At 31.6% G+C, this 24,594-nt stretch overlaps 1 protein-coding gene across 1 annotated transcript; it reads left to right on the top strand.

Annotated features, from left to right (window-relative positions):
* Positions 1 to 7,957: 7,957 nt before the first annotated feature.
* LOC127719875 (perlucin-like protein) lies at positions 7,958 to 23,375 on the top strand. The gene is made up of 6 exons (XM_052226226.1): positions 7,958 to 8,034; positions 11,553 to 11,666; positions 14,587 to 14,672; positions 16,249 to 16,342; positions 18,969 to 19,176; positions 22,649 to 23,375. The coding sequence occupies exons 1-6, from the start codon at positions 7,974 to 7,976 to the stop codon at positions 22,662 to 22,664; spliced, it is 579 nt and encodes a 192-aa protein (XP_052082186.1). The 5' UTR covers positions 7,958 to 7,973; the 3' UTR covers positions 22,665 to 23,375.
* The last annotated feature ends 1,219 nt before the right edge of the window (positions 23,376 to 24,594 follow it).

Genomic DNA, 24,594 nt, shown 5'->3' with positions numbered 1-24,594 from the left:
ACTTTTCTAAGTTATTGTTGAAGTTAAATCTTGTTCTAATGCATATACTTTTGTCTACTGACTTCATATTAACGTGACTTTTGTAAAACAAAATTGGTATTTTTTGTAGTTTGTTTGCTGTTTGATTAAAGAATATTTCTTGTGTCATAACAGCATATTTAGAAATGAAAAACATAACAAAAATTCATATAGACAATTGTAAAATGAATTACTTTTTCATATATGGAGACAAAGACACGAACACATTACAAGTCGCAATTTCTTTTATCGGGAAATATGTAAGAAGGATGATTATTGAATAATTTTGTTTCAAAATTGAATTCAAGGAAGCTTAGTCTCCTTTTCAATTATATAGAACACTTTTCAATATTTCTTTTCGGAATTTTTTTTCAATAAAATTCTTCGACTGCGGTTTAAATAACCCTGGAAGAACGTTAATTTTCATAGATTTATAGATGTCTTAATATATTAATCTGATCACTTCAAAATTATAGATAAATACTGTATACCAACAAAACGTTTACATCACTGTGCACAACGCATACATGGATACACACGATGCTTATAATACAACAATACTTTTTTCCCTTTATGATATGATCTTTCAAACTAATATATTAAACATGCAATATTAAATAAATGTAACTATTGATTTTAGCAGTCAAGCTTAAAATGTAGCCTTAAATGAATCTAATAATAACAATTCACAAATTAATCAACGTGACTGTGGTTAATAGACTGCATGCAGATATATTTGTATGAACCGGAGATTGTGATTATATTTTTGTGAAATGTTTGAACACCACAGTTTACCCAAATGGTTTTTTACGGCACAAAATAAAATGGGAAGCAAGTAGATTTTGTCTTTTTTGGTAGGAATAAAATTTCCACATTTTATGAAACAAAATATCGTTATTGCTCTGAAATATGTATTTTAAAAAGAAAAATATATAAAATTACTGAAGGATTCTAGGTGAAATATTCCCTCTACCAATAAACACCCTAGAAGTGTCATCCATTGGTAGTAGTTTGACCTTTCACACTGGTAAAAATGAAAGCTAACACCATCCAGGAATAAACTATTGAAATAAAAACATTCCTTTTCTCCCTTCTTTATATTTAACACCACTCTCAACATGCCATAATTGTCCTGATTTACAATAAAAAGAAAATATTATCCTCCACACACATGGTAATGAAAATACTGAGATATCATTTACAATTCAGTTGAAATTATAATTAGCATAAAAAAGTTCTTAGGTTCACGTATTGACTTTTTTTTTAAAAAGCAATTTGTGTTTAAACATTATTCATTTGTTTGGGTTTTAACGTTCTTGATGTGGGTTGATCAGAAATCGCAGAGGACGCACACAATTTTTAGAGTATCATTTTCATCTTTTTTCAACTTTCAAAAGCAGTTGCTTTGAACATATAAGCATCAATAATAGCATACTTGGTATGCAGAATTTTTAATAAATTTATACGAACGAATGTTAAACTGTCCAGATAACGATCTATAGCGTTTCAAAGGTCTATCTGTCAAGTTTGATCCACACGTTATTTAGTTTACCTCGTTAGCGTTTCATGAATTTCTAATTATTCCCATATCTGATTTCTAGCTGAGTATCAGAGTAAGACACACATCCATGTATGCGTTTTGCACAGTGATGTAAACGTTTTGTTGGTATACAGTATTTATCTATAATTTTGAAGTGATCAGATTAATATATTAAGACATCAATAAATCTATGAAAATTAACGTTCTTGCAGGGTTATTTAAACCGCAGTCGAAGAATTTTATTGAAAAAAAATTCCGAAAAGAAATATTGAAAAGTGTTCTATATAATTGAAAAGAAGACTAAGGTTCCTTGAATTCAATTTTGAAACAAAATTATTCAATAATCATCCTTCTTACATATTTCCCGATAAAAGAAATTGCAACTTGTAATGTGTTCGTGTCTATGTCTCCATATATGAAAAAGTAATTCATTTTACAATTGTCTATATGAATTTTTGTTATGTTTTTCATTTCTAAATATGCTGTTATGACACAAGAAATATTCTTTAATCAAACAGCAAACAAACTACAAAAAATACCAATTTTGTTTTACAAAAGTCACGTTAATATGAAGTCAGTAGACAAAAGTATATGCATTAGAACAAGATTTAACTTCAACAATAACTTAGAAAAGTTGAAAGTAAATGTACAGAGTCTTTCAAATAAATTGACATAATAACTTTTTTGGCTTCTAAAGAGCTTTTCTGGAATAACCTCATCGGGTATACTGGAAACAAAAACTGAAGAAGAAAAAAGAAACAAGTAATGTATAAACACTGCAGAGCTGAGCGACAATAAAGACCTAATTAAATAGCCAGAACCATATTTGTTCTATCTTGCCTGAGGGATTGGTAACATTAGATTCTTTATTATTTTGTTTTAAATTTTAATATTATCAACGAAAATTGATGTAATGCATAACAACCTCGGGGACAAAAACCAAACAGCAGCGACTTCATCCGAGTGTCATAACTTAAAATAACGCTATAAGTATTATGAGGCCTAAACGCTTTTTGCATTTACCCTAAACAAGATATATCATCAACTTCATTCGAAAAAAGTGGAATATGATACACTTGACCAAGCCAAAGGGGATAGGGTAAGGGATTAAGTAATTACTTAATCAAACCACTGGGAAGTAATCTAGTATTACGTTATTTGTAGATATGTTGAATCCCAAAATGCAGTAGAATCTCTGCAAATGCTTCATAAAAAAATGGCAGGATTCAACTGACCCTTAAAAAGGAGGGCATAAGTTCAATAATACGGCTTAACATGAACAGTTCTCGTAAAAAGAATGTTCTTTGCACATGTGTGAGTCTCCCTAATGCTTTTTCAGTTAAATTGCTAGCATCTGTTATTAAAATTTTATCGGTTTTTCAGTTTTTGGTTTTAAAATGGTAAAAAACGAAATGAAACAGTGTTGTTCAGGGTTATTTAAGTCCAAAATGTCTTGTAGAAGAACATTATCTGCTAATACAATCTGCACATTTCTTTGTAGATGATCAATGTGTGGATTAAATAAAGAACAATTGGTACTCATATTTTACACTTTTAGATCGTTCTTTTATTTTATTTCTCAGTTGAAGCAATTTTTATTTCTGATTGTTAATGAGAGGATTCAAACGTGGAAACCCTCATACAGTGAATAAAATCAACATAAATACTGTGTACGACAGACGCGCGTTTCGTCTATAAAAGACTCAGCAGTGACGCTTAAATAAAAAAAAAGTTAAAAAAATGCAGTGAAAGCAGCTCTTTCTATTACACCAGATATTGTACTCAAGATTCGGGATATTCTTGATTTTCCTAATATAAATAATAATACTTGCTGGTGCATTTTTCAATTTATATATTATTCAATATACCGGAAATGAAACGTACACTGTAGGAACGACTTATGATAGTTCAAAGTGCTAAAAAAGAAAATATATTTCTGCTTTTGTTTGAAAATTGAAAAAACAAATTCAATTTAGAACAAAAATTTTGATAGTCCAATATTCAATAATAGTTTTCTGAATTATTCGTAAGTAATTAAGTATAAATCCTCTGAAATACATCCGAATATACTTAATATTCAAAATATATTTTTGTTTCTTTAAATATTATGGCACGTACTTGCAACATTATTGCTATTTGTATTCAATTGTATGTCCAAAGTTTAATAAAAGTAAATTTTATGTACTATACCTTATTAATAGAACCAAACACTGTTATGTATTTCCATTTTTTACTGGCCTATGAACGATGGAGAGAAACACTAAGTCAAGTTAGAGTTCTTGAACACATATTTTTGAGATATTAAAATGAAACAGAGGCCATCAAACATTTGTAATTCACACCAAAATTCCCAAAGGGACAAAATATTAAAATACAACTTAAGACAACCACTGACATCTTGAGACATCAATGCTATTCTTATTTAGTATCATAAGCAAAGGTTAATGAACTTTTAATAAACTTTATAAATTATAAATTAAAACTAATAAATTTTCTGTTACATTCCTTAGAAATACAACTACATAAAGTAATCTATTTGTAGTTGTATGAAATACCTGCAGGCAAAAATCAAATGAAAAGAATGGATATCGTTAAATGAACCGCAAAATTACTTACATACAAGAGAATTATACAATATACGGATCTTCGCAGATATATTCAACAAAGGAACTAAAATTCCTATAAAATGAAAATCTGACGAATGGAAACCGAAAAAAAAGAAGACAGTGGTGACTAACATTAAATTTTCTTTAACTTAACAAAGCTACACCATTTTTAACATAAACAGTTCCTTTCCTTAAACTGTTGTGCTACATTAAAGAACACAGCTTTGTTGTTTTACGGTCTACCTATAACAAAATCCCAATTACCATTACTGATCTGCTCCAGTAACCATAACCGCTGCCATCTTTATCACAAATATCAGAGACACACAGGACATACAATGGTGCAACATTTAATGACAAAAAGAATAAAGGAAGCATTTTGGCCACATAATACGAATGCGTTAAAGTAACACAACAGTTTGATGGTTGAAAATGCTACATTGTATGTTAGAAATGCTGTGTTTTTCTCATCTGCTGAGATACAGACAGACGAGGTACCAAAAGAAAGAAGATTAGTGGATACTGCTTAAACACACTGTTATTCATATTACAAATAAGGAAATAAATAAATTTAAAAAAAAGGTGCCAAATCATATAAGAAGAAAGTTTTCAAATTTCAACTTCGTGCTTTATTTGGCATTTTTAAATTTTTTGATTTGAGCGTCACTGATGAGTCATTTAAAGACAAAACGCTCGTCTTGCGTACAAAATTTTAATCCTGGTTATTGCATGTCTGAATATTCAGAACAAAATCATGTGAATGAAATATGAATATATCACACTTTAAACGTAATTGATATATGGTGTCGGATTTTAAACGTGCTTCCGCAAGAGGTAACAATCCAGAGGAAAACAGTCAATTGAACAAATTTTATCGGACTTGGATTCCGCGAGTCCTTGTTAATTGAACACAGGAATACTAATTTATAAATAATTCAATTGTTCAAACATTCCACAGATAATCAAATATCCAACATTCTGTAAAAAAATCCCTCTAGTTTAACGGACAATTTAAGAGAAAAGAAAAGTTATACAAGGCGCTAACATTCAATAAGTTTCATTATTACGACCAACAAACTAGTTTAATTACCTTTTTCGAATGTATTCCTTAGACATGCATGGCACACAATGTTCTGCTCTGAAAGGAACGTGTAAAAGGGAATGTTTATCTACAGAAACATCGGTCAATGGGCATGGGTGCTGTCATCATAAGAAGTGTTGTTACGGTAATTATGATATGATATTTAAATATATGTTAAGACAATCTAATAAAGCATATATGGAAAGTGAAATTTTGGTGTGGAGTATGGGTTATATGTTGTTGTAAGGTAAAGAGGTAGAGAGAAATAACACTTTATATATTTCGTGCGCCTTGAGCGCTTTACTAGATTTGTCTTCATCAGAAATCATTAAACCTAAACATTGGAAAGCCGGAAGTAATAAATGCCTATAAACTGAAGAAGCTATATGACCAAAACGGAACCTAAAGAAAATAACTTTATTCATCTGAAGCCGAATTTGTCTGAGAAAGTTTGAACCTTTGTTTTCTTCAAACATTCTATTGAAAACATGTGTTCTTTGAAATTTTGAAATAACAATTTATATTACATGTCGACGTTAATCGTAATGCGTTGTTTTTCGAATTATTTATAATTAATATGCAAAAACTTCTCCAGAAAAGCACTTCGAACGAATTAAATTTATAACAAGTTGTTTTCATTTTTTGAAGTCAATGGTTTTTTTTGTTAACATGCTTTGCAAATTTGTATACACACATTTTAAAATAATGCAATTTATATAACATTAACTATGTCATGAGATGGAATAAAATTGTATCTAAAGAATCGTTTAAGTATTCGGAGTTCAGTATTTTTGTGATTTTACTTCTTTTACCAATTTCATTCCCCTGTTGCACACATTAAATTAATTTAATAATTTAATTGCATCAAACATCTTATGTTTACGTTCCTGATTATTATCATGATTACACAAGGTAGGACGATTGTAGCTTTTGCTTTTGTGTTACATCTTACAATATCTACCCGAATTATTTCAGTTTGCAAAGTATTCCGCTCCAACAGGTGCTAGGGCCGTCTTAAACTTGCAGTGAGGTGAGGTTTTTTTTTTGCTCCGTGTTGAAGGCCTCACTGTGACTTTGAGATGAAGAAGATTTTACGGCACAAAATAAAATGGGAAGCAAGTAGATTTTGTCTTATTTGGTAGGAATAAAACTTCCACATTTTATGAAACAAAATATCGTTATTGCTCTATAATATGTATTTTAAAAAGAAAAATATATAAAATTACTGAAGGATTCTAGTTGAAATATTACCTCTACCAATAAACACCCTAGAAGTGTCATCCATTGGTAGTAGTCAAACTGGTAAAAATGAAAGCTAACACCATCCAGGAATGAACTATTGAAATAAAAATATTCCTTATCTCCCTTCTTTATATTTAACATCACTCTCAACATGCCATAATTGTCCTGATTTACAATAAAAAGAAAATATTATCCTCCACACACATGGTAATGAAAATACTGAGATACCATTTACAATTCAGTTGAAATAATAATTAGCATAAAACAGTTCTTAGGTTCACGTATTGACTTTTTTTTTAAAAAGCAACTTGTGTTTAAACATTATTCATTTGTTTGGGTTTTAACGTTCTTGATGTGGGTTGATCAGAAATCGCAGAGGACGCACACAATCTTTAAGGTATCATTTTCATTTTTTTTAACTTTCGAAAGCAGTTGCTTTGAACATATAAGCATCAATAATACCATACTTCGTATGCGGAATTTTTAATAAATTTATACGAACGAATGTTAAACAGTCCAGATAACGATCTATAGCGTTTCAAAGGTCTATCTGTCAAGTTTGATCCACAGGTTATTTAGTTTACCTCGTTAGCGTTTCATGAACTTCTAATTATTCCCATATCTGATTTCTAGCTGAGTATCAGAGTAAGACACACATGTGCAGATGAAGCCTATCAACGTTTGAATTTTGATTTTCAAATATGTTTGGGCCCGAGTCTCACTAATACCATTAATTTTTGAAATGAGTATTTGTCAGTAAAATTGGTACTGTAAACCTTTATGTTATTACAAACAATTAACCGTACTCTAGCCGAGCTGTTTCTTCAGAAATTTACCTTAAAAGGAGATTATCTAAAAATCTCATTTGAAAAGTATGATTTAACATTTTTTATACTGCTATGCACATAGAATGATAAATCATGCCAGTAGATTGAAGATTTGACTGTTTTGTTTTAGTCCTTTTGTTGTTGATGTTTACAAACGTCTTATGCAGTTGCATATCTTATTGATTATTTCAAGAGTTTCAAGTGAAGTTATTGTTGCGACACGTCATGAATACTGCAAATATTATATTGAAAACATGTGTTCTTTGAAATTTTAAATTAACAATTTTTATTATATGTCGACGCTTTATCGTAATGCATTGTTATTCGAATGATTTATAATTCATATGCAAAAACTTCTCCAGAAAAGCGCTTCGGACGCATTAAATTAATAACGTGTTGTTTTCATTTTTTGAAGTCAATGGGTTTTTTTTTGTTAACACGCTTTGTAAATTTGTATACAAACATTAATAATGCGATTTATATAACATTAACTGTGTTATTAGACGGAAGTAAATTGTATCAAAAGAATCATTTAACAATTTCATTCTCCTGTTACACACATTAAAGGAATTTAATAATTTAACTGCATAAAACATCTTATGATATGAATAAGGAGCCACAGATCTTTTACGATAATGATGAATGCAAGTTGCGCATATATGACTGTCGACATGAGTTACAAAATGTTTACGTTCCTGATTATTATCATGATTACACAAGGTAGGACGATTGTAGCTTTTGCTTTTGTGTTACATCTTACAATATCTACCCGAATTATTTCAGTTTGCAAAGTATTCCGCTCCAACAGGTGCTAGGGCCGTCTTAAACTTGCAGTGAGGTGAGGTTTTTTTTTTGCTCCGTGTTGAAGGCCTCACTGTGACTTTGAGATGAAGAAGATTTTACGGCACAAAATAAAATGGGAAGCAAGTAGATTTTGTCTTATTTGGTAGGAATAAAACTTCCACATTTTATGAAACAAAATATCGTTATTGCTCCATAATATGTATTTTAAAAAGAAAAATATATAAATTTACTGAAGGATTCTAGGTGAAATATTACCTCTACCAATAAACACCCTAGAAGTGTCATCCATTGGTAGTAGTCAAACTGGTAAAAATGAAAGCTAACACCATCCAGGAATGAACTATTGAAATAAAAACATTCCTTATCTCCCTTCTTTATATTTAACATCACTCTCAACATGCCATAATTGTCCTGATTTACAATAAAAAGAAAATATTATCCTCCACACACACATGGTAATGAAAATACTGAGATACCATTTACAATTCAGTTGAAATAATAATTAGCATAAAAAAGTTCTTAGGTTCACGTATTGACTTTTTTTTTAAAAAGCAACTTGTGTTTAAACATTATTCATTTGTTTGGGTTTTAACGTTCTTGATGTGGGTTGATCAGAAATCGCAGAGGACGCACACAATCTTTAAAGTATCATTTTCATTTTTTTCAACTTTCGAAAGCAGTTGCTTTGAACATATAAGCATCAATAATACCATACTTCGTATGCGGAATTTTTAATAAATTTATACGAACGAATGTTAAACAGTCCAGATAACAATCTATAGCGTTTCAAAGGTCTATCTGTCAAGTTTGATCCACAGGTTATTTAGTTTACCTCGTTAGCGTTTCATGAACTTCTAATTATTCCCATATCTGATTTCTAGCTGAGTATCAGAGTAAGACACACATGTGCAGATGAAGCCTATCAACGTTTGAATTTTGATTTTCAAATATGTTTGGGCCCGAGTCTCACTAATACCATTAATTTTTGAAATGAGTATTTGTCAGTAAAATTGGTACTGTAAACCTTTATGTTATTACAAACAATTAACCGTACTCTAGCCGAGCTGTTTCTTCAGAAATTTACCTTAAAAGGAGATTATCTAAAAATCTCATTTGAAAAGTATGATTTAACATTTTTTATACTGCTATGCACATAGAATGATAAATCATGCCAGTAGATTGAAGATTTGACTGTTTTGTTTTAGTCCTTTTGTTGTTGATGTTTACAAACGTCTTATGCAGTTGCATATCTTATTGATTATTTCAAGCGTTTCAAGTGAAGTTATTGTTGCGACACGTCATGAATACTGCAAATATTATATTGAAAACATGTGTTCTTTGAAATTTTAAATTAACAATTTTTATTATATGTCGACGCTTTATCGTAATGCATTGTTATTCGAATGATTTATAATTCATATGCAAAAACTTCTCCAGAAAAGCGCTTCGGACGCATTAAATTAATAACGTGTTGTTTTCATTTTTTGAAGTCAATGGGTTTTTTTTGTTAACACGCTTTGTAAATTTGTATACTAACATTAATAATGCGATTAATATAACATTAACTGTGTTATTAGACGGAAGTAAATTGTATCTAAAGAATCATTTAACAATTTCATTCTCCTGTTGCACACATTAAAGGAATTTAATAATTTAACTGCATAAAACATCTTATGATATAAATAAGGAGCCACAGATCTTTTACGATAATGATGAATGCAAGTTGCGCATATATGACTGTCGACATGAGTTACAAAATGTTTACGTTCCTGATTATTATCATGATTACACAAGGAAGGACGATTGTAGCTTTTGCTTTTGTGTTACATCTTACAATATCTACCCGAATTATTTCAGTTTGCAAAGTATTCCACTCCAACAGGTGCTAGGACCGTCTTAAAATTGCAGTGAGGTGAGGTTTTTTTTTGCTCCGTGTTGAAGGCCTCACTGTGACTTTGAGATGAAGAACGGCAATTAAAGCGCTGTTCCTTTGCTATTTGTGTGTTATTTGCTGAGCATGTACTGATTTTTTGTCATGGATGGATACCCCATATCCTTTGTTTTTCTATTCTATAGATGAATCATAACTTTTGCTAAGTAGATAAAATTCTTATGTTTAACTACTGTAGGAGCAGACTCCAGACATGAGCAAGGATTTGGAAAATAAATAACAAAAAAAAAAGAATTAAGAGCAGGGGAAAGCGAAAATATATTTTCGATGTGTTGTCTCATTAATCATTAACCTTATGATATATTTATGAATGTTATCTAGATATATCACAAGTTTAAGACATGCCCAGTACAAAGAAAGTCCTCTTCCTCTCCCCAAAAAACCAGAAGTCAGCAATATTTGTATTGAAATGCATTTATACCTATATGCTGCTGAAAAATACAAGCATTTAGGAAATCCTGTCATGGTGTTAAAGTATACATTAGAAGCTGTAGAAAATTTTAAAACAACGAAATTGGCTGGGATAATTGATTAAGAATTGCTTAACGTTCAGCGTCAAATATTGCGGAATTTAAAATTTGAATTTGAAACATTTCGTAATTTTGAGTCCTCACTACTCTTCAACTTCGGACTTTTTTTGGCCTTTCTTTACTTTTTTCATTCGAGCATCACTGATGAGTCTTTTGAAGGCGCGTCTGGCGTACTCAACGTTGATCCTAGTATCTATATGATGAGTTTATTTACAACCACTTTTGTCGATGCCACTGCTGGTGGAGGTTTCTTCCTGAGGGTATCACCAGTCCAGTAGTCAGCACTTCTGTATTGACATGAATTATCATTGATATGGTCATAATTATAAATTAACTGTTTATAAAACTTTAAATTTTTCGAAATACTAAGGATCTTCTACCCTATGAATAAATTACCGTAGCTGTATTTGGCAAAACGTTTCTGAATTTTGTCTTTATTGCTCTTCAACTTCATACTTTATTTGGCATTTTTAAATTTTTTGATTTGAGCGTCACTGATGAGTCATTTAAAGACAAAACGCTCGTCTGGCGTACAAAATTTTAATCCTGGTTTCTATGATGAGTTTATTGCATGTCTGAATATTCAGAACAAAATCATGTGAATGAAATATGAATATATCACACTTTAAACGTAATTGATATATGGTGTCGGATTTTAAACGTGCTTCCGCAAGAGGTAACAATCCAGAGGAAAACAGTCAATTGAACAAATTTTATCGGACTTGGATTCCGCGAGTCCTTGTTAATTGAACACAAGAATACTAATTTATAAATAATAAAATTGTTCAAACATTCCACAGATAATCAAATATCCAACATTCTGTAAAAAAATCCCTCTAGTTTAACGGACAATTTAAGAAAAAGAAAAGTTATACAAGGCGCTAACATTCAATAAGTTTCATTATTACGACCAACAAACTAGTTTAATTACCTTTTTCGAATGTATTCCTTAGACGTGCATGGCACACGATGTTCTGCTCTGAATGGAACGTGTAAAAGGGAATGTTTATCTACAGAAACATCGGTCAATGGGCATGGGTGCTGTCATCATAAGAAGTGTTGTTACGGTAATTATGATATGATATTTAAATATATGTTAAGACAATCTAATAAAGCATATATGGAAAGTGAAATTTTGGTGTGGAGTATGGGTTATATGTTGTTGTAAGGTAAAGAGGTAGAAAGAAATAACACTTTATATATTTCGTGCGCCTTGAGCGCTTTACTAGATTTGTCTTCATCAGAAATCATTAAACCTAAACATTGGAAAGCCGGAAGTAATAAATGCCTATAAACTGAAGAAGCTATATGACCAAAACGGAACCTAAAGAAAATAACTTTATTCATCTGAAGCCGACTTTGTCTGAGAAAGTTTGAACCTTTGTTTTCTTCAAACATTCTATTGAAAACATGTGTTCTTTGAAATTTTGAATTAACAATTTATATTACATGTCGACGTTAATCGTAATGCGTTGTTTTTCGAATTATTTATAATTAATATGCAAAAACTTCTCCAGAAAAGCACTTCGGACATATTAAATTTATAACAAGTTGTTTTCATTTTTTGAAGTCAATGGTTTTTTTTGTTAACATGCTTTGCAAATTTGTATACACACATTTTAAAATAATGCGATTTATATAACATTAACTATGTCATGAGACGGAATAAAATTGTATCTAAAGAATCGTTTAAGTATTCGGAGTTCAGTATTTTTGTGATTTTACTTTTTTTAACAATTTCATTCTCCTGTTGCACACATTAAATGAATTTAATAATTTAATTGCATAAAACATCTTATGATATAAATAAGGAACCACAGATCGTGTACGATAATGATGAATGCACGTTGCGCATATATGACTGTCGACATGAGTTACAAAATGTTTACGTTCCTGATTATTATCATGATTACACAAGGTAGGACGATTGTAGCTTTAAATTTGTGTTACATCTTTCAATGTCTACCCGAATTATTTCAGTTTGCAAAGTATTCCGCTCCAACAGGTGCTAGGGCCGTCTTAAACTTGCAGTGAGGTGAGGGGTTTTTTTGCTCCGTGTTGAAGGCCTCACTGTGACTTTGAGATGAAGAATGGCAATTAAAGCGCTGTTCCTTTGCTTTTTGTGTGTTATTTGCTGCGCATGCACTGATTTTTTGTCATGGATGGATACCCCATATCCTTTGTTTTTCTATTCTTTAGATAAATCATAACTTTTGCTAAGTAGATAAAATTCTTATGTTTAACTACTGTAGGAGCAGACTCCAGACATGAGCAAGGATTTGGAAAATAAATAACAAAAAAAAAAGAATTAAGAGCAGGGGAAAGCGAAAATATATTTTCGATGTGTTATCTCATTTATCATTAACCTTATGATATATTTATTAAAGTTATCTAAATATATCACAAATTTAAGACATGCCCTGTACAAAGAAAGTCCTCTTCCTCTCCCAAAAAAAACAGAAGTCAGCAATATTTGTATTAAAATGCATTTATACCTTTATGCTGCTGAAAAATACAAGCATTTAGGAAATCCTGTCATGGTGTTAAAGTGTACATTAGAAGCTGTAGAAAAATTTAAAACAACGAAATTGGCTGGGGTTATTGATTAAGAATTGCTTAACGTTCAGCGTCAAATATTGGGGAATTTTATAATTTGAATTTGAAACCTTTCGCAATTTTATGTCCTAAATGCTCTTCAACTTCGTACTTTCATTGGTCTTTTTAACTTTTTTTCATTCGAGCATAACTGAGAAGTCTTTTGAAGACGAAAGGCGCGTCTGGCAACCTCAAAATTAACCTGGTAACTATGATGAGTTTATTCACAACCTCTGAGTCGATACCACTGCTGGTGGAGGTTTTTTCCTGAGGGTATCACCAGCCCAGTAGTCAGCACTTCTGTATTGACGCTAATATTTAACAAGTTTCATTTTCACGACCAACAAATTAGCTTAAGGATGTTCGCTACTCTGTTTCAAAATAACAAGCTTTTTAAAAGACTTGTAAATTGAAAGTATATGAATAAAGGAACTTAAAAAGCAGAAAAAATTGAAGGACCCGTGTGCTTGTTTTCGAGATATAAGCCATTGAAAATTTGGCGGGAAGTGATTTTCTCGAGATTTTTCATACATCTAACATTGTTGCCTATATTCAGTAGAAATCCACTGCAAAGAATAAATAATATTTTGAAGAAATCTTGAATTGCTATTCTTGAATAAGTTAAAACCCATTGCATACAAAGTAGACGGGAATGAAGCCTTAATAAGAATCGATAACGCTCATTAGGTGTTTTCGTTTATCTGAATAAAGGCAACAGTAGCATACCGGTGTTCAAAAGTCATAAATCGATTGAGAGGAAACAAATCCGGGTTACAAACTAAAACCGAGGGAAACACATCAACTATAAGAGGAAAACAAAGGAACAACAGGAACACTGAAGTGCAACAAAAACAAACTCCAACATACATAGAAACGAACTATTTGATAACAACTGCCATATTCCTGACTTGGTACAAGACATTTTAAGAAAAAATGGTGGGTTGAACCTGGTTTAATGGCTAGCCAAACCTCCCGCTTTATGACAATGTTAAAAAATATCGGTAAAATGACAACACTACGTGACAGAAATATAGCACAAACACATAATATGATAGTCGACACAACATGCAAACCGCAGAACAACAACGACATATTCCATCAACGACAGACACTACAAACAGTGACGCGCTTACGTAACTAACATGCAATCTCGAACTTTATACAATTATTTTCACAATACTCGTCCAAACAATTTTCATGACAATGATGTTATGGAAAGGCAATTCTATAATTTGCTTTTTGGGACATTTTTTATCGATGCATATTTCTTATGTTTGTGTTTCAAATCGTTTTTGTTTTGTTTGTCGTCATATATTACTATGATTATATCGTAAAACAAATACTTATTCATTGTTTGCATTTATTTCTTAAAGTTTGTTATATATTTTACAGCTCCGTGTGAAAGTGGATGGCTTTATCTTCCGGGTTCAAATTGCTATTTCTTCAGCACAACATCTGAGGACTGGGAAACTGCCAAGGTACGTAGTACCTTAAGATAACATATTACTGTTGGATAATTAAAGAAGTAGGATTCATAAAATCGATACTTGTATATTAATATTTCATTATTGCATTATTCATCTTTACACTCATATTTGTATAGTAACATAAATAATTGCAGGACTAACCGTATTATTTGTCAATTTTATCATTACATTATTAGGTCTTTCCACTTTTCTATGGAAAGACCTATTGATTTTTTAATGATAATTAGGCTTTCAACTTTTCTGTGCAAAGACCTATTGAATTTGTTCTGATTATTATTCGCAACCGTTAAAGATTACGACAAAATTATTTCACCAATTTGCTCATTATATCCTCAGGATCTTAAGAATAATTTTGACCGCAGCGCTCCTGAGACTCCATATGAGAGTTCTTCCCACTTCTGTATTTAAAATAAGTGAAATGTAACTGTAACTGGTAAACCATAAGTGATAGAGACCCAGGGTCTTTTGAATTGAGGTCCTTGGTCCACCAAAAAGAAAATAGGGTCAAGGTCAAAGGTCAAGGTTAAATTATAAATTTTTATTTTGGCTTAATATTGCTTCTTTTTAGAAACCGTATGAGATATCGTCAAAATATTTTTACTAAACTGATATTTGCGACATGCCGTAACATACATATTTTGGTAAAAAGGGTGCGTTGACATTTGATGGGGATTTCATCCCCTCTAATACTCAAAATAAGCTGTATTGGGATAGAACTCATTTCCCTTACATAGTGGAGACTAAGGGTCATTTGATTTGAGGTCCTTGCTTTATGACCTTGAAATTCAGTTCGAGGTCAAAGGTAAAATTGACGTTGTAGATTTTGACCTTTGCTGTTGATTCATATTTATACATGATAAAGCCATGGGATCTTTTGCGTTAGGTTAGTAGACATATGACCTTGAAAATGTCAACCAGAAGTGATCTTTTTAAACCGGAAGAAGCTATTTATCTCCCTTATTTAAAGCAAAAGTATATGGAAAATATATATTTTTAGAATCAGAGTAAAATAAGCTATTATTTGACACCGGAGGTGACTTTGATGTAACCGGAAGTAGCTTATTGTCTCCCTTAATTGATGAAAAAAGTGCCTCAAACATTGTATTTTCAAAATCAGAATGTGATAAGCTATCATCTAAGCCCGGACATACTGTTTTTTTTCTCAAAATTTTGTTATCTTGTTTAGTATTACCGATCGTTAAATTACAACCTGCTTTGTCTATTCGCGTCATAATAAAAGTTTAAGAAACTAATTTAAGCCTTTTTAGAGTTTATCTTAATTATATGATTGACCACAAAACGACATTTGACCGTAGAAGATTTTGGATGTTCTGTTAAGGCCCTTTCTGTTTTTGTGCTCTCGAACATTTTATCTTCCAAAAGTGTGGTCTTGTGCGTACCTGTTAAATGTTAATCTAAAACACGTTTACGGTATCAAATATAAACTTGATTTTTTAAATACCCTTGCTTTACGTTTCAATAATTTTGAATTACGTTGTTTTACTACAACTACAGTAAAACACCACACAAAGTGTGTTATTATTTTAAGATGTATACTTTGTTTCAGGCAAGCTGTATGTACCTCGGCGCTAAACTTTCAGAACCTGTAACACAATCAGAGATAGATTATATCAGTGACATAGCTAGATCTAGGAGTGGCAGTAAGTTATATTTACTAGAGCAAATAAATATTATGTCAAACGCTTATCACAAGCGTTTGATAAGTTTTATAATACATTCGTATGATGATATTATTATTGATAAGTTAACAGTTTATTTGTATACCCATACTCCGAAGGAGGGGGTATTCTGTTTTAGCCTGTCTGTCCATCCGTCCTTATGTCCGTCCGTCCGTATGTCCTTCTGTCCTATTTAATTTCCGTCGCATTTATCTCAGGAACCACAAATAATAGCTTCAAGAAATTTGTTATCAAATTTGAGCTCTCACGAACATGTTTGTTTTACCCCGCCACATTCTTTCTGTGACTGTCCAAAGAAAATTAAAAAAAAAGATACTAACACCAAAACGATTCAAATCTAGGTTTAGGATGTGTTATTAATTTGTTGATTTAAGATGTTCTCGTTGCTTTTGAATACATTTCTGAGTTGTACCTTTTTAGAGAGAAAACAATTAATGCACGATCTATATTTTAAGGTCTTTTATTAAATTCTCTGTTAATTCAGAAATTATTAAGAAACTTGGGTCAATAAAGTTTTGGAATGGATACGACCTGATGTCTATCGGCCAAATATGAAGAAAACCAATGTAGTGAAGTGTAAGAAAAGTATTTTTGTTATTTATGAAGGATCAGTAAATTGTTCATGATTTAGAAAATCAAAAGCGTTACAAAGATCCAGAAATACTGTCCATACTAAATATGGACTTTTCGGACAATAACTCAAAAGTGCTTTGAGCAATGGTGATTGGTTTATATCTATTAAAATAAACTCCCTTTAGTTCTTTTTTTATATAAATTTCTGATATGACATTGAGTAGTTCTGGAACTTTATTCTTTGAAAAAGCGACGGGCGTATCATGCGCTCATGGCGCAGCTCTTTATTATAATTGGAATAATTTTCAATAGTGCACACACAATGCATTTTTACATAAACGAAAAAAGAAAAATGAATGTAAAAGCTAATATGCTAACAACAGAACTACCTGCACAATCTAAACTATATATCTTTTAGTTTGAGACCCCGATAATATCGTTCCTTTAGTATAATAAATATAATGTATTATCTATACCTTAGACGACAGACACACAAATGACAGTCACCCTTTTCTGCCATTGACAGAACGCCAATAACACCTACATCGTACACATGACAGAAAAATAAATAATTCAAACGCAAATTCAAGTTTGCTGACAGCCCGTCGTGCGTGATGGACGCCAGATATAATTGTATATTAAACATAATCGTTAGATATCGTGAAATAAACATAACAAGAATGTGTCCATAGTACACGGATGCCCCACACGCACTATCATTTTCTATGTTCAGTGGACCGTGAAATTGTGGTCAAAACTCTTATTTGGTATTGAAATTAGAAAGATCATATCATATGGAAAATGTGTAAGTTTCAAGTTGATTGGACTTCAACTTCATCAAAAACTACCTTGACCAAAACCTTTAACCTGAAGCGGGACAGACGAACGGACGGACGAACGAACGGACACACAGACCGGAAAACATAATGCCCCTCTACTATCGTAGGTTGGGCATAAAACAGTAATCAATTGAAATTATTCAATAACATAAAAGAAGCTGTACGTTTGACAAATTTCACCTCAATGATAGTCAAGGCAGACCAGGAAAAACTGCAAACGAACCCACCTTAAATATGACAACAAGACCCCCTGATTGGCCAGTTAAAAATAGTCCTTTCGAAAATTAACGATTGCCTGCCGACAATACAACATTTTTCCACAGGGACTCGGTTAGCAGATTAAAATTTTGTTAAACAATGTTTTGCAAATTTTTTTTCGTATTTCCGGTCTATCTGTATTACATTATTAACGTTTGTTTATATTGGCATCAATAATTATTGTTTTCTAGCAATGTGTAGTTTGCTATCCATATCGGTATACTGAAAAATCAACAACAAAAAAATGGACAACTAACCGAGTCTTTGTACATTTCCAGCTATATTGATCGAAACGCTGGAAAATATTAATATTGACCATGCATGTTTATCAATAAATTAGATATTAATTAACGTTAAACTACCAATGCAAAGGTATGCATTTGTGGAAAGATATAAGTGGCCGTTGGATCAAAAGTACTTTTAACTTGCCAGGACGATGCTAGATATAATGAAGGATGTAATTAGATCATGGTTAATATAAGTTTTGATGGACATACGTGTGTTTTCCGATTTTTAAACAATTAAAGCACTGTAAGAGAATTATATACGTGTTTGAAATAAAACGTGTCGGAGGGAAAGGGTTATTAAATGTCTTCGCGATTACGCACTCTTTAATCTTGACAATACCTTTTATTCAAATATTATCCTCTTACAGTATTTTGTAATGCTCATGCATATGCGTTAAATTAACAAAGGATGCAATTAGTTCGATAAAAACTGCGTATAAAATATAAACTGTCACAAAAATCACCAGAAGCCATTGTTATCAATTACAGTACATGGTTCCTAATTATGGAAATTTTAGAAGAAGTATTTAATATGATTTATATATACATTTAAAAATAACTATATGGTAATAACAAATGATAATTTATACAAATTACAGTCATCGATTTCAATTTTGATTTCATTCAAAGCTTTTTGGCTCGGTGGAACAGACACAGATAATGAAGGAACTTTTGTATGGACGAGTGATAATAGAAATATCACTCTATCTAATTGGGCTGGTGGAGAACCAAACAATAATGATAATATGGAAGATTGTGTAAATGTGCATGCTAAGTTGGGTTTTTTGTGGAATGATAGCCCATGCGGTTCGCTTTCTCTCTTTACTTGCGAAACAAAGTATGTATAGTTATAATCATGATAAATTGTTGTTTATTGAACGTCCAGTGGCAAATATTTCATGTTTAACAAATAAACAATAAATCTTATAGTTAGGTTTTTCATAGAGGGATGATCGAGATAGAGTGGGAATTTCGACTGCTACTGATAAATGAGTTTATGATGGATAGGGGCAGAAATTTTGCCTTACAACATGCCACCTATGGACCCTTCAGAGAAAGCAAGGGCTTTTAAGCGTGCAGAGGGAGTGGCGTTCTCCTTAGCTGACGTATCGGATTTAACTTTCCCATTCCTATCGTATGTTGATTAGATATAATGCATCCTCATCAAACAAATGGACACCGCTCTTAAAAGCATGGGTTTTACAGCCTGATGGGGGAAGTCAATGGACGACCATGTTTCTATACCCTAGCAAACCTATTCGAGATGTTTGAATGTAATTTTTATAAATGATCAATTCTATTATATTTTTACATTAATGTCTTATGATGTGAAGTGTAAGATATTATTGAAAGATAAATAGATGGTGTTGGGGAGGGGATACAACAGTCTATTTCCCGAGACTTTTATCTTTGATGAGTTTTTTCACCATATATAAACCTTCAATTACCTTTTCATTAATGATTGTTCACATTTGTCAGTCATTTACATTTTCTGATGTTGTAATGTTAAATACAGGACTATTTCACTAGCTTTTGTGCTACATTTTTCTCATTTGAAAAAGCACACACATAGTGAGAAAAACGTGATTATTAACACTCACAAATCGTGTACACTCTCGATAATGAAGTACGTAATGTCATTTTAGCATCTCCCGATTTTCACTAGCATGTCGTGGTTTCATCTGCAAATGTGCCTGTTCAAAGAAATGTATAGTATCGTTTACTTGTTTGAATGTCAGCAACTATCTAATTTAGTCTTCGATAAAACCAGCGAAATGCAAATTCAAACTGTAATAGATTTTTGATGCCTAACAGTTATTTAATCACGCGGAGTTGAAGCATAGTGCTAGCTTCTTTTCATTCTTTTTACGAAGCCCAAGTATGAAATTTGTGTTCACAGATGACAGCTGTTTATCATGTCTACCATTTATCATGTTTGAGTTTAAAGTATTTTCCTTTTGGCCTTTATACACTTTCATAGTTTTACACAATTTGAACGAAAAAACAACTTGTAATAATCGCTTAATTAAATGCTTGGTGCTAAACAGAATACGGTAATAAACGGAGATATGAAGTTATTATAATAAGACGAAAAATTCATTCGTAATATTCCACTGCTCTACGATGTCGAGAAGGAGAGATCCTTTACAAGGAGGCCTGAATTATTCGGGTATACTTGTGGTGTAGATTGTGAACATATGTAAAAGTAGACCTACTCAGACAAAACATACTACTTTTTAATGTTGTTGTTTACTAAGAATAGTGAATACAGTTACATTAATGATTTTTTTTTTGAAGGAGAAATACATTTGAAACTATTTGTGGGTGCATTCACTTGTCCGTGAAGTTGTACTTCAAATTTAGGGCAGATGTGCTACATAGTATGCTTTTTTTAAAAGAAACTCAGAAAACCAGAGTACTATTTTTAGTAGGACTAGTAGTTGACTTTTGGAACGTCCTGAGTCAAAACAAAAATTGTAAAATTGGTTGATAAATGCATGTAGAAAATTGATATACGTACTATTTATGATAACATTGCGTTATAAAAGCGTATATTTTAAGTTTCGGAAATTATTATTTTTTCAATATTTATATAGAATTTTGTTGAAAAAGAAAACGGCTAATATTGTAGCAAATGACAAATTAGTTCACCGGTTATATCACAAGAATTTAGATAAATATTGGCTAATTTTCGCACTAATGGTAAATATTATTTATGTAGCCTACACATATATGCGTCTCGATGGTCACAAGTTGCATAAGTGTAAAATGTACAGTTTAAAAACAATTGAACATTACTATTTCAAAATTTTCGTAAACGCCAATTATCATCATACAGATCAAACGTACAAGAAACAAATTTAATTGATACGTGTCTTGATATTTTTAATATAATTCGGACTTCAAAATTAATTGGATATCCCTACCCTTTTTTCAAAAGACGAATTTACCTTAGATGCATCGTTGTTCAGCCGACGCTGAAAATGGTAATATCAGCCAGAATGTTAGCCCAAAACATTATATTTATAACGTATCCGCCAAGGACTGATGACACCCAAGGGGGACGAAACGTCAACCAGAAGTGGCGTCGAACCAGCGGTTGTAAAAACTCTATCAATTAAACTAGGCTAATAATATGTTACGCCAGACTCGTCAGTGGCACTCAAATCAGTTGGAACAACAAAATCAAATACAAAATTGAAGATCATTGAAAACCAGAAATTTAGAAAAGTTGTGCCAAATAGACTAATGCGATGTCTAGGGTCGAAAAACTTAAGTTTGTCGAAAAATCAAAATTGAAGAGAAGAAAATTTACAGAATATTATCGTATCATTTCATGTCAACACAGATGTACTGACTACAGAACTGGTGACACCCTTGTAAAAACTATATCAAATAAACTTGGCTTATAATATATTACGCTAGAAGCGCGATTGGTCTACATTATAGTAACGTTCGAATCAAATCAGTTTGTATACCTAGAGTATCCAATCAAAACAAATCAAATTTCTAACAAATTTGGAAAATTATTAACAAATTTTCAAAATCACGACCATCGATTGTAGATATCTTTCTCCCGGTAATTTTGAGATATAAATGATTTTTCACACTTGCGTAATAAAAGAGTATATCTTAAGTTCCCAAAAACATATAATTATTTGTATATACATATATACTTCATTAGTAACGATCTGATTTTGTGTTTAGAAACATGTTTATCCCTTCCACATTCTTAATGTTTGTCACAAGCAAGGAGCCCCTAATCCAGTGGGTGTCGTTGGTTGCTGTCTGCGGTAGTAATTTCACATTTAAAGTTATTAGCTTAAATATGGTCGTTGGTTTTCTCTGGTGAATTGTTTTACATTTTGTTATCTTGGGCACTTTTGTACTAACTACAAGTGTATATGGTATGGGTTTTGCTCAATGTTGAAGAAGATATGTGTGTACATAGCTGTATGTTAGTCTTTATATGATAGTTGTCTTATTTGCAATCGAGCCTTATGTTGATGTGTCAGTTGTGCCCTTAAATGTTACCTCACTAGCTTAGATAGAAGAGATGTAAACTATAATTTTAAGTTCATTACTTTAGAAAAAAAGGTTCGCTATCTGTTAAGCTAAGGGACTTGACTAATACTTTTAAAATATTAATAACACTTGTGGTTTAACAAAAAAAAATCAAAGTGTCTTAAACGGTTTAATTGCACGAAGAATCATAATATTATCCAGTACCATTCAATGTAGAATAAATTTAAATATATAATGGATTGGAAATTTCCATTGTAAAAGATTATGATTTTGTTTCTTTTCAGACCTTTGACTATCTGAACAAGACTGTACCATAGCCACGCCACACCTCACATGAAAGACTAATGAGATTTCTATATAAATACAGATCGAATCATACAATTTCGCAACTTACGATAGATTAATCACTTCTTGTAAATCATTAACGTAGATGTTCCTGTCGGTTTAAGGTTTCCATACTTTTCTGAACTGCTTATTTCATATAATATGTTTTACTTACCAAAACATTGCCATTAATTTACAATATTTAATCAGAGAAAAAACACTCACAAGGCATTAAGGTATATGAGAAAAAAAGTTTTCGAAAGGACAAAGAACAAATGTTTAGATTTTATATGTTTTTATCATTTGCAAAATAATAAGTAATCTTAACTAGCTGTCAGCAGCTTACATGTCACCAAACCGCTTATTAATATTATCAGTACTAATTTTACTGCTCAAGATACACGTTTAGCCATAGATAGATTTTGCTATTTTTTTAGGTCCTTTTTGGTTATAACTGTTTCAACTGTTTAGGTTCTTTTACAGGCTTTCAAATATTCGGCTTTGAGCGTTCCTGATGAATACATATGTTAACATACATATGCATTTTGCTGATCATCAACTGATCACATAAATACAATTATAAACCGAAAATTGCAATGAACATCAGTTGGCATCGTCTTAAAAAGCAACTCTTTAAAGGGTCAAATAACACTTGAATGATGATAAATGATCATCCAAAATTTCTAAAATGTAATACTTGTATATTTAATAAAAGTATCTCCTTACGAATTTATCAAAATTGTCTCATTGTCATCTGTATTGTTATGTATTATTTTATTAAGACAAATACGTGTATTAGCCCGAGACGTAGCCGAGGTCCAATGCAGCTTATCAAGACCAAATACGACTGTACGAGGACATAATACAGATTTAATATGAAAACACCCATTGCATGTCACCTTTATAAAATAATGTCTCAAGTATTCACAAAAGATATGACTAATACAGGATCAATACAAACATCTATTTTCTTACACCTGACTGTAAATCACCAACAGCTTTTATCGAGACCCAATATGACAGTATAAGGACAAAATTACTATCACCTGACACACATTTTGGTGTTTCTACAATTTGCGATGAATAGCACTTTTATTTACCGGTGAATAACCCTTTGAGACTCTCGATTTATACACGAGTCATCTCCCATCACCCCATCACGGAAAATGACGTCACCGAAGTATGTAAACAAGATGGCATAGGTCAGGTTAGAAGTACATGCAGTTACGTGGAAACAAGTATTGGAAATTCTTCTAGTGCCGAGGATAGCTTTCATGTACGGCCCTTTTCAGGACCAGCAATATTTTACAGAAACAGTCTACATTTCATGTACATGCGAAGCATTATAAGAGCTTCTTTAATATGTATATTCAGTGGTTCAAAATTCTCTTTTACTGTTAGTTTGGTTAAATAAAACAATTGTGACCGCTTAGAAGCGGTGTATATTCAAGTTTGTCTACCCTAATAGGTTATTTCTCTTCAGGCTGGGCTCCAAGGGAAATAGATTGTTAGAGATGACAATTTTCGTTACATACGTTATATGGTGTTTTTTTTTCTTTCAGAACGATAGGTAACTCATTTGAAAAAACAACCCGGAAGATACCAATTTTCAATAAAAAGTGCTTCAAGGATTCAAAATTAAAAAGTGTATTGCCAGGCAAAAAAGAGAAAAATAATTAGTCTGAATCAGTTCATTTCAAATTGCTGAAAAAATAATTTGCTTTTTGCGGTTAAAATGTCATAAAATCAGAGAAAAACATTTCACCCCCTTTTATAAAGTTAATATTAATAATATGATAAATTACTTACCAAATAACTTTTTTTTTCATACACCGAAACAATTGTTTTTTTTTTGCTTCATGCAATTATAGTAAAATTCTAATTCAACTGGATAGTGCAAGTGACA

This window comes from Mytilus californianus, unplaced genomic scaffold, assembly GCF_021869535.1.
Source record: "Mytilus californianus isolate M0D057914Y unplaced genomic scaffold, xbMytCali1.0.p SCAF_1, whole genome shotgun sequence".
NCBI lineage: Eukaryota > Metazoa > Mollusca > Bivalvia > Mytilida > Mytilidae > Mytilus > Mytilus californianus.
The sequence above is the reverse complement of the archived record's forward strand: the minus strand, read 5'-3'. Positions and strand labels throughout refer to the sequence as shown.

What these genes read in the sequence shown, in the direction of transcription:
- LOC127719875 (XM_052226226.1), top strand. Translation starts at nt 7,974, where the DNA reads ATGACTGTCGACATGAGTTACAAAATGTTTACGTTCCTGATTATTATC. An exon ending in TCATAAGAAGTGTTGTTACG is followed by an intron (nt 11,667 to 14,586) that starts GTAATTATGATA and finishes TATATTTTACAG; the next exon opens with CTCCGTGTGAAAGTGGATGG. An exon ending in AGGACTGGGAAACTGCCAAG is followed by an intron (nt 14,673 to 16,248) that starts GTACGTAGTACC and finishes ACTTTGTTTCAG; the next exon opens with GCAAGCTGTATGTACCTCGG.